Consider the following 27,551-nt stretch of genomic DNA (forward strand, 5'->3'; position numbering starts at 1 on the left):
GCGGCACAGTGGTTAGCACTGCAGCCTGCAGCACTGAGGACCCAGGTTCGAATCCTGGCCCTGTGTCACTGTGCATGTGGAGTTTCCACATTCTACCCATGTGTGCGTGGGTTTCACCCCACAACCCAAAGATGTGCAGGTTAGATGGATTGGCCACTCTAAATTGCCCCTTAATTGGAAAAAAATTATTGGGCACCCTAAATTTATTTATTTTTTTAAATACATGGTATCAAATTCATATTGAAAACTTACCACATCAAATTTTTCCCAAGACTTATAGTCAAAAGATTTTATTCTTGTTGCTTTATTTTCTTTGTTCTTTCTATTGTTCCGAGAAACAGTCTTTTTATTTATATTTTTCTTATAATTCCGATTTCTTACAGGCGGCAACATCTGAAAATTGTAGAAGCACAATCAGTTTTGTTTAACCAATTACACAAACTCTACTTATTCTGCACGTTATATTGATGCAAGGTCACTTTCATTTCATGTTGATATATAGCAATGTAACTTAGGCACAAGGCAATTCCTATAGCCAAGAGAGCAATGAGTATTATCTACTATTCATCAAGTGTTAAATTTAACCAGCATTTATGTATCAGTGAGCAAATTCTCACTAACCAGCAACCCACACAGAATCATCAACATAGCTCAACTCACTACAACTTGGATCGCTAAAGCAAGGCACTCCTAATCATAGCATCTACGAATGCAAGATTAGGAGAGTGAATTTCCTTGAGCGCATCAGTAATGCTATAACTAGGGGGATTGCAGTTTCTACAACTCTGTCAATGGTACAAGTATAGCACCGCAGACCACAACATATGGAAACGCCCAAATAAATGGTTCTGACATGCATAGCAAGTATTAATTATATCTTTATAATTTAATCATATAGATTACAGATTATGCATTACATACCCTTATTCGGATAATGCAAAAGATAAGCACCCTCACCACTAAGTCAAAACTCAGTTCAAAAGTCAATAAGTCCAGCACAATATCTTAAGTGGCATTTCAGCAATGTAGGGAGGCTGTGCTGCAATATCGGAGGTGTCGTTTCTCAGAAATATGAAATTAAAGCCTTGTTGGTCCTTGCAGGTGGCATATAAAATCCCATTGCACTAGTTACAAATTGTGCAGGGAATTATGCGCAGGTCTCCTGGCCAATGTAGTTCTTTCCATCAAATTTACTCGAAAAAGAAAATGAACTGGGCATGGTGGCATGGTTTTGTGGGCACTGTTTGCGCACATCTTGACAAGAGTTTCTCTCCATTACATTATGCATTTCACAAATAAGTCACTGTTTGTTAAAGTGCTTTGGGACATCCTGGGTCTACCAAAGATACTGCCCAAATGCAATTTCTTTCTTTTTAACGATATCTGATAGCCGGGGGAGAGGGGACAAAAAAAACACATAACTGGTCAAAGAATAATACTGCAGAAGCTGGAAATCTGAACTAAAGACAGAACATGCTGGAAATGCCCAGCAGGTCTGTGGAGTTAACATTTCAAAAGAACTGGGAAAAGTGGGAGATGTGATCAACTTGGAGTTAATCCTCAGAGACAGGTTCAATAACCCCAAGCGAAGCTCTGGCTGAAGCTTTGCAGAGGATGGGAACCGACTCCGGAGGAAGGGACCTGGTCACCCACCGAGTCCAGGGCCGGGGTCGCGCCGCTCTGCTGCCGGAGTTCGTCGTCCTTCTTCTTAATGTCGTTCTCCCAGCCGTCCAGCTCCCGCATGAAATCCCGCAGCTCTTCCGACTGGTGCCGCACCTGCAACTGCAGCTCCACCGACTTGCTTATTCCCGACATGGTTCCCGAGCCTGGAACCTTCTCCCGGTCACCGGCACCGGGCCCGACATGCACCGCGCGGCGGCGGAAATAGCTCACCGCCCGGGGGACGACATCTTGGTGAAGGAGGGCGTGCTCGCCATCTTGCTGAGGGGGGAGGGGGTAGGCACGCAATCCTGGTGACGGACCGAGTGCCGCCATCTTGATAAAGGAGGCAGTGTTCGCCATCTTGGTGAGGACGGGAATGCTCGCCATCCTGGTGAAGGAGACAGCAGTGCCGCCATCTTGGTGAGGCAGAAACCCACACAAAGAGCCTCATCTCTCCCATGTCTGAGTGGTCAAAGGGGGAGTGAGTGTCTGCTTCACAGAGAGTCGGAACAAAGTGCTTAATCCTGTCCCAAAGTAGTAGTGATACTTTTGCATCTTCTAAAGCTCTGTCAATGGCAGAAGTGTGCTGACGTCTCTGTCAGAGTAAGTTAATTTGACCAGCTTTCATGAAATAAAATGAGGGACACTTCGACTGAAGGGTGTTGGCTGGTAAGCATATGAGCAGGATGGGTGGGTGTGGACCGTGACAGTTTGTCTAATAAAGTCAGAATAGAAGAGGTGGGGACTACAAAACAGCAGGTGGGGTTACTTAGCTGAAGACAGGGTCCACACTGCTTACAAAGGAGTGATGTTTTGTTTTGGGATGTGGAAGACTATGTTATCATGAAGATGGGTGGAGGATACTCCCATTTCATTTTATCTGAGGGTTTTGAAGTAGGGAAAAAGGCTGAGTACTGAAAGGGTGCTGTTTGCTGGCAGGTTCCAGGCATTTCAGGCTCGAAAGAAGCATTGGGGCAGCTGGGGAGGTGGTTTGCAGTTAGAACTTCTTGGACACAATCTTCCCAAAAGGGAATAAAGTCCCCAAGTGGGTGCATTTAGCCACATATTCACCGGCTGAGAAACACATGACTATTCAATGTGACTTGTGTTGAATAAGGGGCCTGAACGGGGAACGGAGAACTCCCCATGTAGTGAGAGATCGGAAAACCATTTTTAAATTGCTTTCCAAACTCCAAGGCCCCCAAAACAATCCCCAACCTGCCCCAAAACAATCCCCAACCTACCTCCAAACCCAACCCCCCCCCCCCCCCCCCCCCCCCCCAACACCCATGCAAGGCAACCCCAGCCTGATTCTGTGTATGCAAAAATGCCAGCTTGGTACTTTAGCAGTGGCAACTTGGCAGTGCCAGGCTGGCACCTATGTAGCAGTCTGGCTGTTGGATCGTGCCCTATGTTTTTCACACCTCATTGACCAGTCTTGGGAACTGTTAACAAGTTATATGCAGTTAGGGCTCAGGGAAACCTTGGGAGCCAATTATAGCTTGGTGCAGTTGGGAGACTAGAGTTCAGAGAAACCCTGGGGCAGTGCCACCTTAGTGAAGCTAGCAATTTTCAAAAGGGTTGGAATTGTGCCAGTAATTGGAGGCGTAAGAACAGCTTTGTGAATCCTGTGGAACAAGAGTCTCAGGTGAAGACTCCTGAGAAGACATTGACACACTGAGGAAGTCAGGGTTGGAGTAGTTTTTGAAAGAACTAAGAGGCAAGATCTTAGAAAGTGAAGGGTTGAAATCCCTCATCAGGGAATGTCAGAAAATAGAGATAGGTTTAAATAATGTATATTTGGGGGTTTTAGAAACAGGGCATAGTTTTAAGCTTGTTTAATCTGTTTCTGTATTTGAATGGGGTAATGACTTCAGTTTGATTTAATTCCTGTATGATAATGAGAGTTGACGGCGTTAAAGCAAACAAGGCTTAAATGAAAACTAGGTTGTTGCTTTGCAACCAGGGGCCACCCTAGGATAGAATGAGCTTTTGAGTTAGTTGTAAACTGGATAAAGACAAGCTAGACAGGACCAAGGAGCTGCAGAAAGAAGACTTCACAAAAGAAAGTCCAGAAACCAGGGAGTTGGGACAAAACAATGTTGTGGTAAAACAGTTAAGTCAAAAAATCAAAGCACAAAAAGTTGAACAAGGTCCTATTCAGGGGAATTCAAATACAAATCAGAGAAAATGCTCTTGAGTTGACATGTGTGGTGGGGCATACTGGGACAGGAGGCCATCTTGTAAGAAGTTGATGAGGAATTTCACTGAAACACAATTTCTCCTTTTAAACTCTGTCTGGACTGTTCTCTTTCTACCTATGTGATTGGTACCAACATGTATGACAACCTCTGCCTTCTCATCCTCCTCTTTCATGATGCCCTGCAGGCGTTCAATGACATCCCGGAGCCTGGCACCAGGGAGGCAACACACCACCTTGGAGTCACATTGACGGCCACAGTATCGCCTGTCTGTTCCCTTGACATAGAATCCCCTATTAGAATTGCTCTATTATAATTAATTGTTCTTATTGTAATTATTTCAATTATAAATGCTTATAATGGTGCATAATTGCCTCCCTGATCGCCCGCCGTAGAATCCTGTTTGGCTGGCGGTCAGCAGCACCGCCCAGAGCTGCAGACTGGCTGTCCGACCTCTCGGAATCTCTCCAAATGGAGAAAATCAAATTCGCCATCCGAGGGTCGGACGACGGCTTCCACAGAACGTGGGAGCCATTCATGCAACTGTTCCGGGACCTGTTTGTGGCCAACGTACAAGAGGAAGAATAGTCGGGTGGCCAAGAATCAGGGGGAAATGGACGGGAATTGGGGGAGGGTAGCCGGGGGGGGGGGGGGGGGGGGGGGGGGGTTACGGGCTCGTTATGGGGGTTTGCTGGCAAGCCAAGGCCCAAAACCAAACTATAAATAAATGCCTATAAACATGTGCCTCGGCCATATTGGGGAATGTAAAATATGTATGCTGGCTAAAGGGGGCGGCCACAATTGTTGTTATGAAGATGCTTACCTGTAAATATTCATGTTAAATTTTTGTGTTTTCTTTTTTTTCTCTCTAATAATTTGTAATTTGTCATATATAAAATATGAAAACTCAATAAAAAACATTTATAAAAAAAAATAATGGTGCATAACAGTGGTTATCACTGTTGCTCCACAGCGCCAGGGTCACAGGTTCGATTCCCGGCTTGGGTTACTGTCTGTGGAGTCTGCACGTTCTCCCTGTGCCTGCGTGGGTTTTCTCTGGTGCTCCAGTTTCCTCCCACAAGTTCCAAAAGACTGTTAGGTAATTTGGACATTCTGAATTCTCCCACCGTGTACCCGAACAGGCGTCAGAATGTGGCGACTAGAGGCTTTTCGCAGAAACATCATTGCAGTGTTACTTGTGACAATAAAGATGATTAATCTGCTTAATTTGTGTAGCTCTTTACTCTTGTACTCACTGCCCCTATTAGTAAGATCTACGATATCAATTATTTTATTAACTGCCCTTTCAACATGCCCTGCCATCTTCAATTACTTATGTACATATACACTGAGGCACCTTTATTTTTGTGCCTCCTTAAGAGTTTATTCCTTTTGTAAGGTGAGGGGTTAGGATCTGGAAGTCAGTGCCTAAGAGTGTGGTAGAGGCAGATTCAAGCATGACTTTCAAAAGGGAATTGTTTCATTATCTGAAAATGAAACATTTGCAGAGCTATGATGAAAAGGCAGGGAAGTGGCACTAAGTGAATTGCTCTTGTATGACAGGCGAAATGCCTCCTTTGGTGCTGTAACCATCCTGTGATTCTATCATTCTAAGAGGTTTGCAGGGCTAATTGATCTCCACCTTTTCCTACACTCTGACAGAGTGCATATTCCTTAAATGCATACTTCTATGGTGTCAGCAAGTCATCCTAAATTACAATTTCTATAAATTTTCACAGATGGGTATCTATCATTAAATGTTTGTCACATTTTTAAGTATAATTCCTCTGCAGGGAAAAATTAAGTAATTGGTACAATAGGGGCCTGATATATTAAGAAGTTTTATAACACCAGGTTAAAGTCCAACAAGTTTGTTATGAATCACTAGCTTTCGAAGCGCAGCTCCTTTCAGAGGTCAACTCCTTCATTTGGAGTGCGCTCCAAAAGCTATTGATGCGGAACAAACCTGTTGGACTTTAACCTGGTGTTGTAAGACTTCTTACTGTGCCCATCCCAGTCCAACGCTGGCATCACCACATCAAAGCTGATATATTAAGACAGCAATCAAATGTACAATTCACTTCACATGAACATTTGGAGCATCCAAAAAGGATGTTTAACTCATTAAATAGTTGCTGTGGTTAGTAAATACAGTAACAATAGGCCATAGTCTTACTGCAAAATCTGCATAATCTTAGAAATCACAATATTCAGCAGAGTGACGGAAACATGTCCAAGACAATGAAACATCCTCAGGGAAGGAAATTCATTCATGGTGCATAGGGACTGTTTAGCACACTAGGCTAAATCGCTGGCTTTTAAAGCAGACCAAGGCAGGCCAGCAGCACGGTTCAATTCCCGTACCAGCCTCCCCGGACAGGCGCCGGAATGTGGCGACTAGGGGCTTTTCACAGTAACTTCATTGAAGCCTACTCGTGACAATAAGCGATTTTCATTTCATTTCATTATGTCCACTTTTTTAAATTGTTACTTTATTATAGCTGATTGAGAGATAAAGGAACATCACGTATTATAAACAGTTTGACGCGAAGATGCCAGTGTTGGACTGGGGTGGGCACAGTAAGTAACATGGGTGTAGGGAGGATGGGCCGAATGGTCTCCTGTCCTGTAACATTCTATGATATCCCCAAACAGTGGTGTTTATATAGGAGTTCAGTAGTAACAACTGTGGGACCCCAAGAAAAGAAAAGTACATGAACAGTCCAGACAGAGTTTAAAAGGACAAATTGTGGAGCAGTGAAATTCCTGATCAACTTCTTACAAGATGGCCTCCTGTCCCAAGATGCCTCGCCGCCTACGTCATCCTGAAAATGCTCTATCTCGGGACACTGGGTGACGTCACCAAACTACGTGCTGCATCACCGCCAATTACAGCCCAAAACACTGCACAGTCATACGCATGCGGGGTTGGTATAAGTATAATTTAAAATTACTTACAAAAAAACGTTCTTTGCAAATATATCACTTTCAGTTATAGCTTGGATCTATTCAATAAACTTATCGATAATTTGGCCTTTTGTTCAAAAATTCCGGACCATATTTGACCTCTCACCCTTTCATTCAATGGCGGCGGGTAGTCGACCTCTATAGGAAATCAAATCAAATCTGAGTTATGGATAAAGGCCGAGACAAAGAGGAGGATTACGGCTATAGTTTATTTCCAGAACATCAGACTGGGAAACCAAAGAGAGGGCTGTTGGCGGAAAGCATTTTAACGTTTAACCATAGATGCCGGGTGATGCTGCAGGTGACCCTGGATACCAGTGAGTGCAGGGGGGAGGGATGAGGGGGTACGCCGGGGGGGGGGGGGGGGGGGAGAGGATGAGTGGGTGCGCCGGGGGGGGGGGGGGGGGGGGGGGATGAGGACTGAGGGGGTGCGCCGGGGGGGGGGGGGGGGGGGAAGAGGATGAGGGGGTGCGCCGGGGGGGGGGGGGGGGGAGGATGAGGGGGTGCGCGGGGGGGGGGGGGGGGGGGAGAGGATGAGGGGGTGCGCCGGGGGGGGGGGGGAGGAGGATGAGGGGGTGCGCCGGGGGGGGGGGGGGGGGAGGAGGATGAGGGGGTGCGCCGGGGGGGGGGGGGGGAGAGGATGAGGGGTGTGCGCCGGGTGGGGGGGGGGGGGGGGGGAGAGGATGAGGGGGTGCGCCGGGGGGGGGGGGGGAGGGAGAGGATGAGGGGGGTGCGCCGGGGGGGGGGGGGGGGAGAGGATGAGGGGGTGCGCGGTGGTGGGGGGGAGAGGATGAGGGGGTGCGCCTGGGGGGGGGGGGACGAGGATGAGGGGGTGCGCCGGGGGGGGGGGAGAGGATGAGGGGGTGCGCTGGTGGGGGGGGGGGAGAGGATGAGGGGGTGCGCCGGGGGGGGGGGGGGGGAGAGGATGAGGGGGTGCGCCGGGGGGGGGGGGGGAGAGGATGAGGGGGTGCGCCGGGGGGGGGGGGGGGGAAGAGGATGAGGGGGTGCGCCGGGGGGGGGGGGGGGGGGGAAGAGGATGAGGGGGTGAGCCGGGGGGGGGGGGGGGAGAGGATGAGGGGGTGCGCCGGGGGGGGGGGGGAGAGAGGATGAGGGGGTGCGCCGGGGGGGTGGGGGGGAGAGAGGATGAGGGGGTGCGCCGGAGGGGGGGGGGGAGGAGAGAGGATGAGGGGGGTGCGCCGGAGGGGGTGGATGAGGGGGTGCGCCAGGGAGGGGGGGGGAGAGGATGAGGGGGTGCGCCGGGGAGGGGGGGGGGAAGAGGATGAGGGGGTGCGCCGGGGAGGGGGGGGGGAGAGGATGAGGGGGTGCGCCGGGGGGGGGGAGAGGAAGAGGGGGTGCGCCGGAGGGGGGGGGGGGGGGGAGAGGATGAGGGGGTGCGCCGGGGGGGGGGGAGAGAGGTTGAGGGGGGTGCGCCGGGGGGGGGTGAGGATGAGGGGGTGCGCTGGGGGGGGGGGGGGGAGAGGTTGTTGTCTCTACACCACTCCACTAGGTTCTCTATCTCCCTCCTATATTCTGACTCGTCGTTATTTGAGATCCGGCCCACTATGGTCGTATCGTCAGCAGACTTGTAGATAGAGTTGGAACCAAGTTTTGCCACGCAGTCGTGTGTGTACAGGCAGTAGAATAGGGGCTACGTTCGCAGCCTTGGGGCCCCGGTATTGAGGACTATTGTGGAGGAGGTGTTGTTGTTCATTCTTACTGATTGGGGTCTGTTGGTCAGAAGGTGGAGTTGGAGGAGGGGGGGAAATGAGAATGTGGAGGAGAGGGGGGGAAATTAGGAGGTGGAGGGGGTGAATGAGGAGGTGGTGGAGGGGGGAAAATGAGGAGGTGGAGCAAAGGGGGAAATGAGGTGGAGGGGTGGGAAATAGGAGGTGGAGGAGTGGAAAGAGGAGGTGGAGGAGGGGAAAGAGGAGGTGGAGGAGGGGGGAAAGAGGAGGTGGAGGAGGGGGGAAAGAGGAGGTGGAGGAGGGGGGAAAGAGGAGGTGGAGGAGGGGGGAAAGAGGAGGTGGAGGAGGGGGGAAAGAGGAGGTGGAGGAGGGGGGGAAAGAGGAGGAGGAGGAGGGGGAAAGAGGAGGAGGAGGAGGGGGGAAAGAGGAGGAGGAGGAGGGGGGAAAGAGGAGGAGGAGGAGGGGGGAAGAGGAGGTGGAGGAGGGGGGAAGAGGAGGTGGAGGAGGGGGGAAAGAGGAGGAGGAGGTGGAGGAGGGGGGAAAGAGGAGGAGGTGGAGGAGGGGGGAAAGAGGAGGTGGAGGGGGGAAAGAGGAGGTGGAGGAGGGGGAAAGAGGAGGTGGCGGAGGGGGGAAGAGGAGGTGGAGGAGGGGGGAAAGAGGAGGTGGAGGGGTGGGAAATGATGTGGAGGAGGGGGGAGGAGTTGGAGGAGGGGGGAAACGAGGAGTTGGAGGAGGGGGGAAACGAGGAGTTGGAGGAGGGGGGAAACGAGGAGTTGGAGGAGGGGGAAATGAGGAGTTGGAGGAGGGGGAGGAGGGAAACGACGAGTTGGAGGAGGGGGGAAATGAGGAAGTTGAGGAGGGGAAGGAGGAGTTGGAGGAGGGGGAACGAGGAGTTGGAGGGCGGGGGAACCGAGGAGTTGGAGGAGGGGGGAGGAAACGAGGAAGGAGTTGGAGGAGGGGGGAAACGAGGAGTTGGGGGAAGGAGTTGGAGGGGGAAACGAGGCACCCAGGAGTTGGAGGAGGCGGGGGGAAACGAGGAGTTGGAGGAGGGGGGAAACGAGGAGTTGGAGGAGGGGGGAAACGAGGAGTGGAGGTAGGAGGGGGGAAGAGGAGTTGGAGGAAGGGGGAGGAGTTGGAGGAGGGGGGGAAACGAGGAGTTGGAGGAGGGGGGAAACGAGGAGTTGGAGGAGGGGGGAAACGAGGAGGTGGAGGAGGAGGAGGGGGAAACGAGGAGGTGGAGGAGGGGGGAAAGAGGAGGTGGAGGAGGGGGGAAAGAGGAGGTGGAGGAGGGGGGAAGAGGAGGTGGAGGAGGGGGGGAAGAGGAGGTGGAGGAGGGGGGAAAGAGGAGGTGGAGGAGGGGTGGGAAATGATGTGGAGGAGGGGGGAGGAGTTGGAGGAGGGGGGAAACGAGGAGTTGGAGGAGGGGGGAAATGAGGAGTTGGAGGAGGGGGGAAATGAGGAGTTGGAGGAGGGGGAAATGAGGAGTTGGAGGAGGGGGAAAAGAGGAGTTGGAGGAGGGGGGGAAACGAGGAGTTGGAGGAGGGGGGAAACGAGGAGTTGGAAGAGGGGGGAAACGAGGAGTTGGAGGAGGGGGGAAACGAGGAGGTGGAGGAGGGGGGAAACGAGGAGTTGGAGGAGGGGTGGGAAATGATGTGGAGGAGGGGGGAGGAGTTGGAGGAGGGGGGAAACGAGGAGTTGGAGGAGGGGGGGAAACGAGGAGTTGGAGGAGGGGGGAAACGAGGAGTTGGAGGAGGGGGGAAACGAGGAGTTGGAGGAGGGGGGAAACGAGGAGTTGGAGGAGGGGGGAAACGAGGAGTTGGAGGAGGGGGGAAACGAGTTGGAGGAGGGGGAAACGAGGATGTGGAGATGGGGGGGAAACGAGGCGGTGGAGATGGGGGGGAAACGAGGCGGTGGAGGGGGTGAAATGAGGAGGAGGAGGAGGGGTGAAATGAGGAGGTGGAGGTGGAGGTGGGGGAGGGATGAGGTGGAGGTGGGATGAGGTGGAGGTGGGGAGGGATGAGGTGGAGGTGGGGGAGGGATGAGGTGGAGGTGGGGGAGGGATGAGGTGGAGGTGGGGGAGGGATGAGGTGGAGGTGGAGGTGGGGGTGGGATGAGGTGGAGGTGGGGGAGGGATGAGGTGGAGGTGGGGGAGGGATGAGGTGGAGGTGAGGGAGGGATGTGGGGGAGGGATGAGGTGGAGGTGGGGGAGGGATGAGGTGGAGGTGGGGGAGGGATGAGGAGAGAGGGGTTGGGGGCGATGAGATGGGGTGAGGAGGAGGGGGGGAAACAAGGAATTTGGGGCGGGGGGAGAATGAGGATCCTTGGTGAGGTGAGACAGCAATGCTAACCATTGTGTCACTGTGCTGCCCCCAGGCCTATATCTTTAGTGTTCCAGCTCAATTACTGGAACAGAGAGAATGGGATTACAGCTTAACATCCTATTCAAACGACCTATTCAAATCGTTCACCAGGCACCTCCACAAATACATAGAACATACAGTGCAGAAGGAGGCCATACGGACCATCGAGTCTGCACCGACCCACTTAAGACCTCACTTCCACCCTATCACCGTAACCCAATAACCCATCCTAACCTTATTGGTTACTAAGGGCAATTTATCATGCCCAGTCCACCTAACCTGCACATCTTTGGACCGTGGAAGGAAACCGGAGCACCCGGAGGAAACCAACGCAGACACAGGGAGAACGTGCAGACTCTGCACAGACAGTGATCCAGCAGGGAATCGAACCTGGGACCCTGGCGCTGTGAAGCCTGAGTGCTATCTACTTGTGCTGCCCAAAAAGTCTCTGCAGTCGAACCAGCTACAGTCAAAGGGACTGGATGGGCCAAGACTGCTTGCGATACCTGTGATGGTATGATATCAAACAATGGCAAGGCATGTTCCAATCCACTCCTGACATTTCAAAATAGCTGTGTTAATCTCCATGCCAACAATTTATTGTACCTGTAGGAAGTGAGGGGAAAGCAGAGAGGGGTTCACAGCGCCAGGGACCAGGGTTCGATTCTTGGCTTTGGTCACTGTCTGTGCGGAGTCTGCACATTCTCCCTGTGCCTGCGTGGGTTTCCTCCGAGTGCTCCAGTTTCCTCCTACGAGTCCTGAAAGACATGCTTGGTAGGTGAATTGGGCATTCTGAATTCTTCCTGAGTGTACCCGAACAGGCGCCAGAGTGTGACGACTAGGGGATTTTCACAGTAACTTCATTGCAGTGTTAATGTAAGCCTACTTGTGACACTAATAAAGATTATATTTTTATTTAAGGAGATACTCGCTAGTTAGGAACATAGGAGCAGGCTATTGAACCCCTTGAGCCTGTACTTCTACTCCAGGATAATCAGTATCTTGACTCCATCTATCTAGCTTGGTTCCCAAATCTTTATACCCTTGCCTGACAAAAATCTGCCAATTTCAGTTTGAATTTTCAATTGAACCCCACCATAGCTTTGTGGAGGAGGTTTCCACTACATGTTGTGTGAAAGCAACTCTTTCTGACATCCCTACACGGCCTAGCACTAATGTTAGATCATGCCCCCTTGTTCTGGATTATCACACCAGAGGAAATAATTTCCTTGTATCTACTCTTATCAACTCCTTTGATCATCTTCAACATTTTACTCAGACCATCTCTTAATCTTCTATATGGGAGTAAAAAGCTGGTCTGTGCAAGCTTTTCTCAAAATGCTCCCCAAACCGTTTCTTGGTGTGACCCAATTTTAATGTGTCAGACTTTGGGTGACGCAAGAGTGAAAACTTGGAGATCTGGAAGTTGTTTAGTGGGGAGGTGGGGGAAGTAGTCTTTAGATCTTGATGTGAAGTGGGAAGAACAGGAGTCGAGCATGGAGGCAGTTAGGAAAGTCAGGTTTTCTACAAAAAAAATGAAGACCTATCTTTCCATTGGCTTTTTTTTTGCAAATGGGAGGATGTAGAGGGGCCTCGCAGCTGTCAGAAATCAGTCCAAGCTTCATGCCGGCCATGACTACCTGTGAGCTTGAAACCCACAGGGTGGCGGGTGTCTGGAATTCGCTGCCTGAGTTGATGGTGGAGGCAGAGACCCTAAACTCTTTTTAAAAAGTACCCGGATTGGCGCCTTAAGTATTGCAAGCCAGATCTTAAAAACCTTAAGTGGTCCAAGCCGTGTGCAGGAAGATGTGATTAGAAAGGGCATCTGGGTGTCTCTGGTTGGGGATGTACAAGGTGGGCCAAATGGCCCCCTTCCGTGCTGTATCGTTTCTTTGGTTCTAACCCCCAAATCTCATCTCGACTCCACTGACCACAATTTGGGAAGCCCTTTTAGGCCCATCATCATTCTGTTCAATCTGTGTGGCATCCTGTCGAGGCGAAAGAGAAGTCAGGATAATCTCTGCATGATGCAAGGATGACTACCCAATTGTGCTCTGTAACTGTTCAAATCTGCATCTGTTGGACTTGAGTGAAGATGGTGGCTACCTAGACGAATGTTAAGTGTTGGAGAGAGTAAGGAGACAAGGCTGTGTAAGCTAGATGATTAGGGCATGAGTGGGCCAATCAGTGGCTGCAGAAGTATTTTGGTGAATGATGGGTTAAAGGCAAACTTGTTGGCTGTTAGGAGGTGCCATTGTGGGTGACCTGGGTCGTTGGGAAGGATGGGGTGTTGCATACAGGTAGCAAAGCCATTGAAACATTAAGCCAAGGATGAAGTTGAAAGACATCTATGTGACTGTCACCAAGTGTACTTATGTCACTCATTATTTCTTCTGAAGTTTGTATGTAATTAATTTTGCCTCCCATTAATTTGCTGTAATTTTGTAGCTCCTGAGGCCTACTTTGTTTAGAATGAAGCTTGATCAATTGCGTAAATCTTCTAATTCTTTTAATGGTCAGTTTAAATACATGTTCAACATTGTAATCTGACTTCTGCAGGTCCGTATGCAAAGCTCCTGGTAGATGCCATGAAAGGTTCAGGATGGTAAGTTTAATCTTCCAATTTAAGATTGTTAACATCCATCAAGCTCTTGCGTGTCTACATTTTCTTAAACGTATACTGATATTTGCTTTTTAACCATTGTTTATGTCTTATTAAGTTGATCCTGTTCTGTTTACAATGCAAAAGCATAGAATTGCAAAGAGACAGGAGTATAGATTAACTGTTAAGATGCGAATTATCAAGAATTTTTATGGCAAAAATGCATCAATAGCACATGTTAGCTCCTGATTACATTGGGGGATTCCTTACCCAGCCTCCATTCTGAAATCAAACTGCTGTGTTTTAATTTTTTGAGGTTCGTGAGCAGCAGCCTACCTCGGGAGGCATATGTAGGCAGTGGCATTCAAAAGGAGCAATGGGAGGCCATCTGTTCAGGCTGTCTGATTCATTAGGGGTGGCACGGTAGTTAACACTGCTGCCTCACAGCGCCAGAGACCCGGGTTCGATTCAGACCTCTGGTAACTGTGAGGAGTTTGCATATTCTTCCTGTGTCTGCGTGGGTTTCCTTTGGGTGCTCCGGTTTCCTCCCACAGTCCGAGAATGTGCAGGTTAGGTGGATTGGCCATTCTAAATTGTCCCTAGGTGTGGTTATGGGAATAAGGAGGGTGGTTTTCTGGAGGGTCTGTGCAGATGCGATGGGTCGAATGACCTCCTGCACTATTGAGATTCTATGATACTACCTTATCACCTTCTGTATACATGGCAGGGTGACCATCATAAATACCTACAGTTGTGGGCAGCATGGTGGCGCAGTGGGTAGCACTGCTGTCTCACGGCACTGAGGTCCCAGGTTCAATCCCGGCTCTGGGTCACTGTCCGTGTGGAGTTTGAACATTCTCCCCGTGTTTGCATGGGTTTCACCCCCACAACCCAAAAGATGTTCAGGGTAGGTGAATTGGCCATACTAAATTGCCCCTTAATTGGAAAAAATGAATTGGGCACTCTAAATTTAAAAAAAATTTTTTTAAAATAAATAAATACCTACAGTTGTTACTATCTTATTCAGACTGCATGTTTATACTTTCCCTCATTATGATAATTATTTTCCTTTAAACAAAGGACAATGACACAGTATAGTATTAACCAGGAAAGCCCATTTAGGTTGTAACCATGTACAGGAATTCCTGGAGCTCAAGAAAATCTACGCAGCCGAATAAACAACATTCTTCAGAATGTTGTCATTATTTCACCATAGAAATTAAAGGGGTCGAGAGGAACTAGAAACTGTTACACAGGATAGTTACCCCCCCCCACCATCTTTTTCTCCGGATCCATACTTGCTTAAAAATCTTTTCATTTCTAACATCTTCCAGGTGAAAGTTCATCGAGCTAGAAAGTGGGCCAGATTTGAACACTGTACGAGTGGGTGGTAGATGTTTAAAATCTTGCCCATTAATTCCGTTTTCTCTCCGCGCCTGCTGCCTGATCTGCTGAGTGTTTCCAGTACTTCGGATTTCCAGCATCCACAGTACTTTTTTGCTTTTCCATCGGATGCCTACAGCAAGAACAACTAAATTATGTTTACATTATTTTGTATCTTCAGCGCGGTTTATAAGGATCGTCACTTTTCCTGTGAAGATTGTGATGGGACTGTCAGTGGAGGTTTTGATGCTGAAATATCACAGGTGGGTCATGAGCCTTGTATCGTATTGTAATGCAGCACAGAAAGAGGCCTTTCGGCCCATCAGATCAACACCGGCTCTTTGAAAGAACAACCTACTTTCTCCTCCTTTCCTATTGTCCCTGTAACCATTTCCCCTTCACCTTTATCCAAATCCCTCATTGCACATGCACACACACACTTTTTTCCCCCATGTTACCGTTTTTTGCCCAGCACCTTAAATCTGTATCCTCTGGTTACTGACTTTTCTGCCTCTGAACGGTTTCTCTTTCTTTCTCTATCAAAACCATTCATGGTTTTCAACACTTCTTTCAAATCTCCTATTAAACTTCTCTGGTCTAAGGAGAACAATCCTAGCTTCTATGGTCTCCCCACACCCTCATCTCTGATATCGTTAAGGCCATGGCATCTAAAAGGCAGACTTGATGGGCCGAATGGCCTCCTTCTGCACTGTAAATTCTATGGTAGCTATGGCTATGGTAAATGTTGGCATATACGTGAAACCATGTTTCAGCACTCTTAATTATAATTTTGACATTTTGCATTGTCTAACAAAAAGAGTGGTGAGTTGCTGAGATGTATAGCAAATGATGAATGGTATTGACAAAGTAGATGTAGAGTGGATGCTTCCTCTTTTGGGGGAAATCTATAACGAGGGGTCATTGTTTTTTGATAAGCGGTAGCAGATTTAAAACCGAGATGAGGAGAAATTACTTCTCTCAAAGAGATGTGAATATGTGGAAATCTCTGTCAGGACATTGAGTAAGTTTAAACAGGAGACAGACCGATTTTTAATTAGCAATGGGTTGAAGGGTTACGGAGAACGGCAGGAAAACGGAGTTGAGACCAAGTGAAGATTAGCCATGATTTATTTTGAAGGGTAGAGCAGGTTTGAGGAGTTTAATTGCTTGCTCCTAGTTCTTATGTTCTTATTATCTCAGTTTAAGAACAGTTTCTTAAGAACTGTTAGGCTGCTGATTAGCTGCTAGATGTGAGTTTGGCTGTGGTCCATCCAATTTGTTTAGCACCTCACATATTGTGGTCCAAGTACATATTTCACAGAAGTACTCGAAGTAACCATGATTTCTTTCAAGTTATATAAGTTAGAATCTTGTGGAAGCAACAGGAGCCTTGGCCGTCACTGGAGAGCCAACAAAAGCTCAGCATTGCTTCTTTTCGTAGGGATCCACTGCATCAGGCACTTAATAGGCCAGCAGCAGGCCCGTCTCCAGGATCAAGGAACCCAGGGAGGTCCTGCCCGCCGACAACTGCTAGGAAAGCGGAGGCTGATGGCTGTACTCCATGGCTGTGCCACCAGGGAGACGACGGCTGTTACTGGCATAATACCCACCTCAGGTCTAGGATTGTCACTAGATCTCAGACCAGAGGCGAGTGATGATGAGAGAGGGTGGAGGGGTGGGTGGAGGGAGTCTACAGCAAGGGAAGGGGGTATATCTCATCGGGCCCCCCTTTCTAAAGCTGGGTCCGTTGATCAGGCTCTGAATGCCTTTGAATGAAGGATCACCTCCCCAGCCCGCGCGGACATGCCAGGGCTTACTTGTTATGGACTGGAGGCCCTGCCCACCACTGGGTTAAGACCAGTGACAACAGGATGAGGTCCTTAAGTGAACATTGTTAGGATACCGGACCAGACCCCAACATTTGTTAGGATACCTGACAAATAATTTTTCTTATTGTATAACTGTGAGGAAAAGATATTTCACAAAGGACTGATGATTGAACATATTTATTTATGTTAAAACAAACTTTAATTTAAATGCAGAATTAACCACATTAATATCAAAGAAATAGCTTTATAATTATCAGGTAGGTATTCCTCCGTGCACAAGTTTTAATGAACTGGCCGAGGATTCCAAGGGATGTTCTCTTGGTATTTTAGCAATCATTAACCTGTTTCCTTTAAATTGAATCTTGGATTGATGAACTCAAGCATATTAAGGCACTGGGTGTTAAATTAGTATAACACTGAGCAAAAAAGAAATATAATTTAATTTCCTTGAAGTAAAATTGCAAAATCAAAGTAGTGATAGATATGAAAATTACTTCACATGCTTCACATCACTCATAAGTTCAAAAGATTTTCTAAACCATCCAGATTTTGTATTTCAAGTTTTTTATGTAATTTATGCTTGGACGAGGTGGGATTTGCAGTACAACAAGGTATATAACAAATAAATCATTGCTTCTCATTTCCAGCCCAGTATTTTTTCAAGTTAAAATAAATGTACACCCTAGTTAAAGCTAAGAAAGGAAATAACTTTTGAAAAAAGGATTTTGCTGGTAAGGCCATAAGACATAGGAGCAAAAGTAGGCCATTTGGCCCATTGAATCTACACTGCCATTCAATGAGATCATGACTGATTTGATAATCCTCAACTCCACTTTCCTGCTATCCCCATAACCCTTGATTCCCTTACTGATTAAAATCTGTCTATCTCTGCCTTGAACATACTTAACAACCCAGCCATCTGCGGTAAAGAATTCCACAGATTCACTATCGTCTGAGAGAATAAATTCCTCCTCTTCTCATTTTAAATGGGCGACCCTTTACTCTTGAGATTATGCCCTCTGGTCCTAGACTCTCCCACAGGGCAAATCTTTTCCTCTGAGTGGTGTGCTTTGGAACTCTCTTCCTCAAAAGGCAGTGGAAGCAGTCTTTGAATATTTTTAAGACAGAGCTGGAAAGATTCTTGATTAAGAAGGAGGTAAAAGGTTATCGGGCTAGGCTTGAATGTGAGGTTGAAGTTACAATCAGATCAGCCATGTTCTTATTGAATGGTGCAGCAGGCTCGAGTAGCCTACTCCAGCTCTTAATTCTTGCGTTTGTATGTAATTTGGGTCTTAATTGTAATAATTCCAATGCACACAATCTTTTTGTACCTTGAAACTTTGTGTTAACTTTTCACATTTTTGAAGCACAGCAACATTGTCATGGATTACACTTCAAAAGTCCTGGCCGTTGTACGTCATGTAACAAATGCAAAAATTCATAACCAATAATTCACTAAGTTATCACACCATTTTGTGGTATAGTTGTGCTTTGTATCTAATCTTTCTTGTGTTTTTGAATTCCAGATTGTTTTATGCCAGAACAATATCCACCAGCAACAGCACATGAATCGGGTGGTGACCCACGAGTTAATACACACGTTCGATCATTGCCGGGCACACGTTGATTGGTTCCGCAATATAAAACACCTGGCCTGCTCAGAGGTAAGATATCCCTGGAAAGGGCAGGATAAAAATCTCACCTCACGGTATGCTAACTATTATGAATGGTCTCTCACTAAACCGGATTTATCTTGGGGCTGAATTTTTATTTATCTGACCTGCAAAGAGCTGGTGAGTCAAAAGGTGGCGGGGAACCAGAATTCCGGATTCCTCCAAGGGTGTCCATGACTTCATCGAGCTGTTCTCTGATAGAGACCTCTTTAGTTGATGGGCTTGCTTGCTTCAGATGTTGAGTTGGTTGGTGATGGCCACAGGGGCACTGGAAAGGAATTGATGGAGAAGAACAGAGATTGGAGGATCAAAGGCCTTGTGCATGTAGCGGGTTGGGGGGGAGGGGGGGGGGGGTTGGAGGTGGTGATGAGCGATCGGGGTTTGGGAGAATGAGAGGCTGAGGGGAGAATGGGGTTGTGAGTGAGCGTTAATCAGAGACCTTAACGTGAGGTTGGAAGCCCTGCCTGATTGCAGAGGCTGCTCACGCAGGTAGGCAAGGTTCAGCACATGTCTCTTGAATCTGCCTTCCATGAATGGGAGGAATATGGGACTGAAACATACCATCAGAAATGTAACTTTAGGCAGCACGGTGGCACAGTGGTTTGTATTGCTGCCTCATGGCGCCAAGGTCCCAGGTTTGATCCCGGCTCTGCTACTATCCGTGTGTAGTTTGCACATTCTCACTGTGTTTGCGTGGGTTTCGCCCCCACAACCCAAATAGCTCCAGGTAGGTGAATTGGCCCTTAATTAGAAAAATGAATTGGGTACTCTTTTTAAAAAAAAAAAATTAAATATAATTTTAATTTGTGTGACTAAGTTTCCTTTAAAGTCTTGTTTTTTGTGTGTATTGTGGATCGTTTCAAAGGGGACATTTAGTTTCTCTTAACTGACCAACCCACAAAAACAACAGAAATTTGATTTACCTGCTGAACTGACAGCAATGGGTTAAATATTCATTTGGCAGTCCAGAACTTGAGTATTGCTGAGGAAGACATTTTGCCAAAGTTTTTCGATTTGCACTCATTAGGACAATCAAAAGAATACCAATGTCAGGGGAAACAACTTTATACTGTATGAAAAGAGAGTGCTGATTGTTTGACAGATGAACACTGGTGGAGGTGGTGCCATGGATTATTCACCACTTCATGGTGGCTAACAGTTAACTGCCAAGGATTTTTGACAATTTGCACCAGGCAGCTTGACTCTGGTCAAGTCATTGCCCTGTAGAATGAACCAGTGAATGGCTATCACTTATTTTGTTTAGCTGAAACATGCACAATTTGTATACATGTTCTTTTGTCTGCAGTTAATTGTTTGTGTATTAATCTATAGCTTCCAGTACACGTTAATGTGACACACTTCGAGTTAAATTGGTTGTCAGTGTAATTCTTAGCGCAGTGAGGATTATTTCGCAAATGTTGCCGAATCGCAGAATCACATCTAACGTTGGACACTGTGCTTTGAGTTTAACAGGCACGAGCTGTTTGGGTACAGTCTGTACCTTGCCCATTGCAAACCGCGGAAGGGACAGGCTAATTAATACGATCCACCAGTCTGTGAGACTTCCGGTCTACATACCTAGCATCACATGGACACTGAAATTCATATCCCACATTACTAGTTTGTGTGCCAGGCAGAATGTATGTGGTTGGATGGCAGCATCCTGTTAGTGGCGAATACCACTTGTGTTGCCACTGCCTAGTACCAGCGTGAAACAGCTAGCATCACCTGTTACACAAATGTTTTTTATTAATATTTCTATTCTCCTTTTTCACATTTACTCCCAAATTTACACCCACCAACAGTAAACAATAATCAGCAACAGATATGTCAATCCCCATAACAATAACAACGATCCCATCCTCCCTCCAACCATCAGCCTGCATGTTTACATAAACAAATGACAAAAAGGAAACAGGGAGTACCATTAGTCATCCTTAATGTACACAGCCGCCCTCCCCCCCGCCCCCAACTATTGTTCGATGTTATCCAGTTCTTGAAAGTGCATAATGAATAATGCCCATGACTTGTAGAACCCCTCTGAGCTTCCCCTCACTTCAAACTTAACCTTCTCAAGGGTCAGGAATTCCAACAGGTCCCCTGCCATGCCAAGGCACAGCGTGGAGAGGCTGCTCTCCAACCCAGCAGGGTCCGCTGTGCCCTTCCAGGTCATCTGAGGTAGACTGGGCATTTTCAGGGCCAAAAGTGATGACGTTGGAACCCCTTCATGAGTTTACATGATTTACAGCGCAAAATGATCTGAATAGGGTTGCCATTATCCCACAGGATATTTTTGATGCTCTCTATTTCTGAATGAAGCTTATATGGTGAGAAAATGGCTTGGGCCCTATTTACAAGGTTGCCGATAGGACCAATCTTGTAGCGGATCGTCAAAGTTGTTTTCCCTGACATTATGTGGAGATGCCGGTGTTGGACTGGGGTGAGCACAGTAAGTCTTACTTCACCAGGTTAAAGTCCAACAGGTTTGTTTCAAACACTAGCTTTCGGAGCACTGCTCCTTCCTCAGGTGAAAGGCAACCTGAGGAAGGAGCAGTGCTCCGAAAGCTAGAGTTTGAAACAAACCTGTTGGACTTTAACCTGGTGTTGTAAGTCTTCCCTGACATTGGTATTCTTGCGTGTGTCCTGATAAGTGAAAGATGGAAAACTTCGGCAAGTTTTTTTTACAGCAATTCTCCAAAAGGCACATCTTAAAGTTAATTAGAGTGAATTACTTTTGGCTAGGAAAGTTTATTTGAAATAAAATGTGACCTGGCCATGCTATCCTTCCTCCAGATATTGAAAAGAAGGAAATGATTAATGGTTTCCTGATGCTGTGGATTCAAAATTACTAGACTGCTACTCCTCCTGGGGAGAGAACAGATTACTAAAGTGGAAAAGAAACAGTGAGAATGGATTTGTCTTTAAAAATGTGCTTGTTAGATGCTAAGCTTCCTTACCTGCTGTTTTAAGTATGTCTGCACTGAACATGTGCAGATGTGAAATACACTTTGCAGATGTGATATTTTAGCGAATGACAGGCATGCCTGGTGCTAGACTTCTATTATCTGGATGTTCAAATGGATTGCCCTTTACATTTTCAACAGATACGAGCTGCTAATCTCAGTGGTGAATGTGCTTTTGTGAATGAAGTGTGTAGATTTAACTTTGGTCTAAAGCAACACCATCAGGTGAGTATGAAAATAAAGTATACCACTTTGTTAGGAATTTCATCAAGGATTTTCCCTGTATAGCACTTCTCTTAAGAATTTCAGTATTTTCCAGTTGAGCATTGTAGCTTTGACAGAAGCTCACTTGTCTGGCCAGTCGGGAAAATCCCCATGGAATCATGTTGATAATATTTAAATATAATCCCTGACATCTAGTCTTTAAAGATGTTTGCACTCAGTGAATTGGATTTTCCCATATTTTTTCCAGTGTCAGGCTTTGATTGAAACCCAGTGTGTAGCTCTCCAGCTGCACAGCCAAGCTTTTAGTTCTGATTTTGAGCCACTCTGAGGGGGTGGTGCGGGGGGGGGGGGATTTAGGGGGCATCGTTCATGCTGTCACTGGCGGGATGGGGCCTGATAGAGCTGGAAAGGCTAGTCAGCACAGAAAATAACCCCGCACACAAGCATCTGGGGCTCTCAAACCCACCTTCCCCCAACCACCAGCATCGGGCTCCCCGGAGGGTCCGTCCTGGCATTTCCTCCGGCACAAAGGTGCACTACATGGGTGGAACTGAACCAGGCATGTCCATCCATCTCTGTTCCTCCCCCCGACCCCCCCGGGGGGGGGGGGGGGGGGGGGGGGGGCTATACTTACCTTTGCAACCCTGAGGGGAATCCCCTCTGACTCCCGTTTTTCCAAACTTGTGGACCATCATGTCAACGAGGCTTGAATATTCAGTGAGGGGGAATAATGTGGCAGGGAGCTCGGTAATTAGATTAAATTCATGTCCGACTATTAAAATTGGGTTCTAACCTATTTGTGGGTGAGAACCTAGTTATGTCACTGGCGAGAATCCCGTTTCCCAAATCTCAGGAGATTTTGCAATCGCACTGCAGTTCTTACTGACGGTGGTCACGGGTGCAAAATCATCCCAAGTGATGAAACAATTGCAAGGGATTAATTGTATACATTCTCATGAAGAGTATTGGTGGCACAGTGGTTAGCACTGATTCCGCACCGTGCCAGGGACCTGGGTTCAATTCCAGCCTTGGGTGATTGTCTGTGTGGAGTTTGCATGTTCTCCCGTGTCTGTGTGGTTTCTTCCGGGTGCTCCGGTTTCCTCCCACAGTCCAAAAATGTGCAGCTGAGGTGGACTGGCCATTCTAAATTGCTGATGGAGCAAAAGGTTTGAGCTTTGTCACCCTTGGCCACTCTTGTACACTTTGAGTGTTGGGTAGAAAAGCGTTGTGTATGCTGGTCAGTTTCTCTGAGTCAAGGAAACTTTGGTGCAATAAAGAGTGGGCATTACCGTTGTGTATATTGCAACGTGCTTAGAGCGGACGGAACATGAATCTACAAACCTTTAAGTTGTTTAAAGGCCATACCTTCTAAGATAATACCGAACAGTTAAGAAAAGGGATTAAGTTTATGAATAGTATTTTCTTAAATTTGCTGTGTAATTATCAAAGACTTGGTTTAGAATAAGACTCTCTAAAATTAGTCTCTGCTTTTCCACACAGAAATGCGTTCGAGAACGAGCCCTTCGTTCCATACTAGCTGTTCGCAACGTCAATAAAGAAACTGCAGAAAAAGCAGTTGATGCAGTTTTCAATACCTGCTTTAATGATCATGAACCTTTTGGAAGAATTCCACACAATAAAAAGGATGCAAAACAAGCATATAGAGATTTTCAAAACCGGAATCGATATTATTCAAATCTCTGAGAAAATGCCAGACCTCCTAATAACTGTGACAATTAATTTGTAAAGAAGGTTTATTAACATTATTATACAAGTTCTAGTTGCAAAGAATCAACTATTGTTGTGTTTTACAAATGAGATTTTCAACAAATAACTTTTCAGTCAACCATTAATAGAAATATATAAATCATTTACAGTTTGTTTTGCCCTTGTCAAATTCTTGTTAAGCTGTGAGTTTTACTCCTGTAGTTCCATTTTGTGACGTTCATATGCATTTTGCATATAACTGCTATAATTACTATAAATTATAATAAATTACTATAATTACCAGGTGGCAGGGTAGCACAGTGATAAGCACTGTTGCACGTTCTCCCTGTGTCTGCGTGGGTTTCCTCCGGGTGCTCTGGTTTCCTCCCACAAGTCCCGAAAGACGTGCGGTTAGGTAATTTGGACAGTCTGAATTCTCCCTCTGTGTACTCGAATGTGGCGACTAGGGGCTTTTCACAGAAACTCTTCATTGCAGTGTTATTGTAAACCTACTTGTGACAATAAAGATTATTATTATTTTATTATGTAAAATCTACATTGTAATAGATAAATTAGTGTAATATGATTGAAAGTGACTTCAGAGGATTTGCATTGTTTCAGTGCCAATCCAAACAAACTGCTATTTGCTTATTCATGCTGTTCTAAACTTAAACAGTCATTATGTTCCTCCTTTGCAAAGTCAAGCTCGAATGTTCAGACAGCTCAATGAACAATTGTGTCCCAGGGTGTGTTTACTGAGCCAGGAAATCTCACTTGGATGTGATATTGCACAAGATCAAATGGCCTATACCCACACTCAGTCTAAAGCAACATCAAAGAGGAATGACCAAGGATTGTTGATGCATGTGAAGATGCTCCAGCATAAACAGCTGTCATCTGGAGAGAAGAGAGACTGAGAAAAGAAACTAAAACCAGTGGATCAACTTTCATGAATTTATACTTTACTTTATAGAAATAGTGAATCAATATTTATAAAGCTTTTGGAAAAAAGAACCAACTTGAAGGGAATAACTCTTTCCCTGGTATTAATACTGTTGTTAGCCAATTTTCAATTTATTCAGGGCAGAACAGTGATTCTCTCTACTGCCTCACAGCGCCAGGGACCCGGGTTCAATTTCGAGCTTGGGTGACTGTGTGGAGTTTGCACGATGTCTCTGTATCTGCATGGGGTTCCGGTTTCCTCCCTCAGCCCAAAGATGTGCAGATTTGGTGGATTGGCTATGCTAAATTGCCCCTTAGTGTCCAGGGCTGTGCAGGTTAGGTTGCAGGGGATAAGGTTATGTGGATGGGAGAGTAGACCTAGGTGGAGTGCTCTTCCAAGGGATCGATGTAGACTCGATGAGCCGAATGACCTCCTTCTGCACTGCAGGGAATCTACTTCATAAAAGTTACATTTGGAATTGTCTTACCTTATGCAAAGCCAAACAATTAAACATATATGGCAGAAACATAGATTTAAAAAAAAACTATTTTTATTGAAGCATTTGCAAAATTTTTATAACAATAACAAACAAAACAATAATAACATAAACATCAACATGGTAAACTACACATTTCCCACCCAGCCCCTTCTCGACATCCCTTAACCATATTGCACCTACCTGGCCTCCCTCCCCACCTTCAGAATGCTGCTTTTGTTGACATTTTAATTTTTCCCGAGAAAGTCGAACGGCTGCCGCCTCCGAGAGAACCCCAGCATTGACCCCGTCAAGGCAAACTTTATTTTCTCCAGCTTGAGAAACCCAGCCATGTCACTGACCCAAGTCTCCATACTCGGGAGCTTCGGGTCCCTCCACATTAAAATAATCTGTCTCTGGGCTACCAGGGAGGCAAAGGCCAAAACAAGGCCTCTTTCACTCCCTGAACTCCTGGGTCTCCTGACACTCCAAAGATCGCCACCTCTGGACTCAACACCACCTGCGTACCTAGCACCTTGGACACTGCCTTGGCAAACCCCTGCCAAATCCTCCAAGCTTTAGGCATGCCCAAAACATGTGGACATGGTTGTGCCGTACACCTCGCACATCTATCCTCTATCCCGAAAAACTTGCTCATCCTTGCCACTGTCATGTGTGCCACCTTAAACTGTATTAGACTGAGCCTGGCACATGAGGAATTAACTGCTTAGGGCGTCCACCCACAGACCCACCTCTAACTCCCGACCTAGCTCCTCCCACTTGCCCTTCAGTTCCACCACTGGGGTCTCTGACAACTCCTGATAGATATCTGACACCTTCCTCTCCCCCACCCAGATACCAGAGACTACTGTGGCGGCATCAGCAGGAAAGCTAACGCCTGTTTCCTCAGAAAGTCCAGGACTTGTAAATACCTGAAACCATTCCCCGGCGGCAGCTTGAACTTGTCCTCCAGCGCCTTCAGACTAGGAAGACCCATCTATGAATAGATCTCCCATCCGTCTAATTCCTGCTCTCTGCCAACTTCGAAACCCGCCATCTATCCTGCCCGGCCCTGTGGTTATTGCAAATTGGGGTCCAGACTGACGCACCCTCCACCTTATACCCAGATTTCAATGTTGCCGTCACCACTGTGCTAGTGGCGTACCGGGCCGGCGAGAACGGCAGAGGTGGCGTTACCAGTGCTCCCAAACTGGTGCCTTTGCATAATGCCTCCATCTGCTCCCAGGCTGACCCCCTCCCCCATTACCCACTTCCTAATCATCGCTATATTCCCCGCCCAGTAGTGTTGCAAAGGTTCGGCAGCGCCAACCCACCCTCCCCCCGACTGTGCTCCAACAACATTTTCTTCACCCACAGGGTTTTATTTGCCCATACAAAGCCCAAAATAATCTTGTTTACCCGCTTGAAAAAGGCCTCGGGGACGAAGATGGGGAGGCACTGGAAGACAAACAAAAATCTGGAGAGGACTGTCATTTTAACATATAAAGAATTTAACCACATATGTGGATGAACACATTACCAAGTTTGCTGCATAAATTTATATAATAGGTAATATGACCGCACAAATATACAATTCAAAGAAATACAAGAATATGAAAGTGAATTTTCCAATCAGTTTTTGATCGATCACTGTATCAAGCAATTACGTCACCTTATATATCCCTATTACATTGTAATCAGTGGCTACTTAGCATGTTAGACGGTAGAACATATTCTTGAAATGTATGTAAGTTATTAATAGAGTTGCATGCATGTCATCTTGTGATTCCATTTCACTGTTGGACAGGAAAGGAGCAGTATGTTTTTTTTAAGTGTAAATATGATCACCCCCTTCCTAAAATTCGGTGTGTGTTATTCTGTTTTATTCTCTTGCATGGGATTTCAGTTAGTTTGTACACATTTTCATGCACAGCGCTGCAGCATAGACGTGCCATTATCATTGAACTGCTGTGCATGTGCAAAATAAGCACCTTTATAGTTACTTATTGGGACTATGATAAGGTCATTGTTTATACCTTGAGGATATGCTTATCTAACAAAATCAACTAAAAAATAGGGGATTTTATTCTGCACTCTCAGAATCATGGGTCGGGATCCTCTGCCAGCCAAGGCCGGAATGGCAAAAATGCGATTGAGCGGAGAATTGTTTTCAACGCCAAAACGAGGCAAGCACCGATTTCATGCCAAATCGCAATTCGCTGTCGAATCGACAGCGGCGTTAATGTATTTCCACATCATTATATTTGCATAACAGGGCCCGACCTGTTATTCTTCGGGGCCTCCCATGATTTTCCGCCTCCGATGGGTCGGATTCCTGACAGTGAGTTTCACTGTCCTTTTAAAAATGGTGAAACCGCCGTCGTGGCTGCTGCGGGGGCTACTGAAAGTGTCCAACATCGGTCTAATTTGCTGACAGTTGTGCTGATGGCCGGAGGGCTTCTGCCGGAGCCAGGGTGCGTAGTGGGGGGTGGCCAGGAGGTGGGCTGTGGGGTCGGGTTGGACGGGCACGGAGCACAATTGCCGTGGCCTGCTATACAGCTGTGCACGCTCCTGGCTGCCCACTATGGACTTTGGGCCACAGGTCGTATGGGTGTCCCTCAGGGGCACTCCTTAAGGTACTCTATGGTCCTAACTGAACCATCAGCGGGATGGGCATGCTCCAGTGCCACCTTGTTGGCTGGGCTGACTGTGTCTAAGAATTGTAATGTGTATATGCGGCTGTAGCTTGTCAGCCTCCGGAGTGCCAACCACAGACCCAGCGAATCCCGCAATGTTTTTCATTGGAATTGATTGTGTTCCGTTGCTAGCCCGTCCACAGTCGCTGAATAAGTCCAGGTTTGGCGCCAGTTTTGCTG

At 47.0% G+C, this 27,551-nt stretch overlaps 2 protein-coding genes across 4 annotated transcripts in view; one reads left to right on the top strand and one right to left on the bottom strand.

Moving 5' to 3' along the window:
* The window catches only part of rpap3 (RNA polymerase II associated protein 3), a 56,671-nt gene extending 54,787 nt beyond the window's left edge, over positions 1-1,884 (bottom strand). Inside the window, exons 1-2 of the mRNA XM_038780439.1 lie at positions 1,654-1,884; positions 253-393 (exon numbers count right to left, since the gene is read on the bottom strand). Of these exons, the coding sequence (XP_038636367.1) occupies positions 253-393; positions 1,654-1,815 (303 nt within the window). The 5' untranslated portion in view covers positions 1,816-1,884. The remainder of the gene's footprint in view (positions 1-252; positions 394-1,653) is intronic.
* Positions 1,885-6,910: 5,026 nt separating this feature from the next.
* Positions 6,911-23,429, top strand: atp23 (ATP23 metallopeptidase and ATP synthase assembly factor homolog). 3 transcript variants are annotated; one of them, XM_038780971.1, is made up of 6 exons: positions 6,911-7,147; positions 13,435-13,480; positions 15,042-15,123; positions 18,216-18,353; positions 21,467-21,550; positions 23,051-23,429. In XM_038780971.1, exons 1-6 carry the CDS (start codon positions 6,997-6,999, stop codon positions 23,252-23,254), a joined length of 705 nt encoding a protein of 234 aa, XP_038636899.1. In that variant the 5' UTR covers positions 6,911-6,996; the 3' UTR covers positions 23,255-23,429. The 3 variants fall into 3 exon arrangements, with proteins under 3 accessions (XP_038636899.1, XP_038636900.1, XP_038636901.1); XM_038780972.1 differs by having other exon boundaries at positions 6,916-7,131; XM_038780973.1 differs by lacking the exon at positions 15,042-15,123 and having other exon boundaries at positions 6,916-7,147.
* Positions 23,430-27,551: the final 4,122 nt, after the last annotated feature.

This window comes from Scyliorhinus canicula, chromosome 20 (assembly GCF_902713615.1).
Source record: "Scyliorhinus canicula chromosome 20, sScyCan1.1, whole genome shotgun sequence".
NCBI classification, from domain to species: domain Eukaryota; kingdom Metazoa; phylum Chordata; class Chondrichthyes; order Carcharhiniformes; family Scyliorhinidae; genus Scyliorhinus; species Scyliorhinus canicula.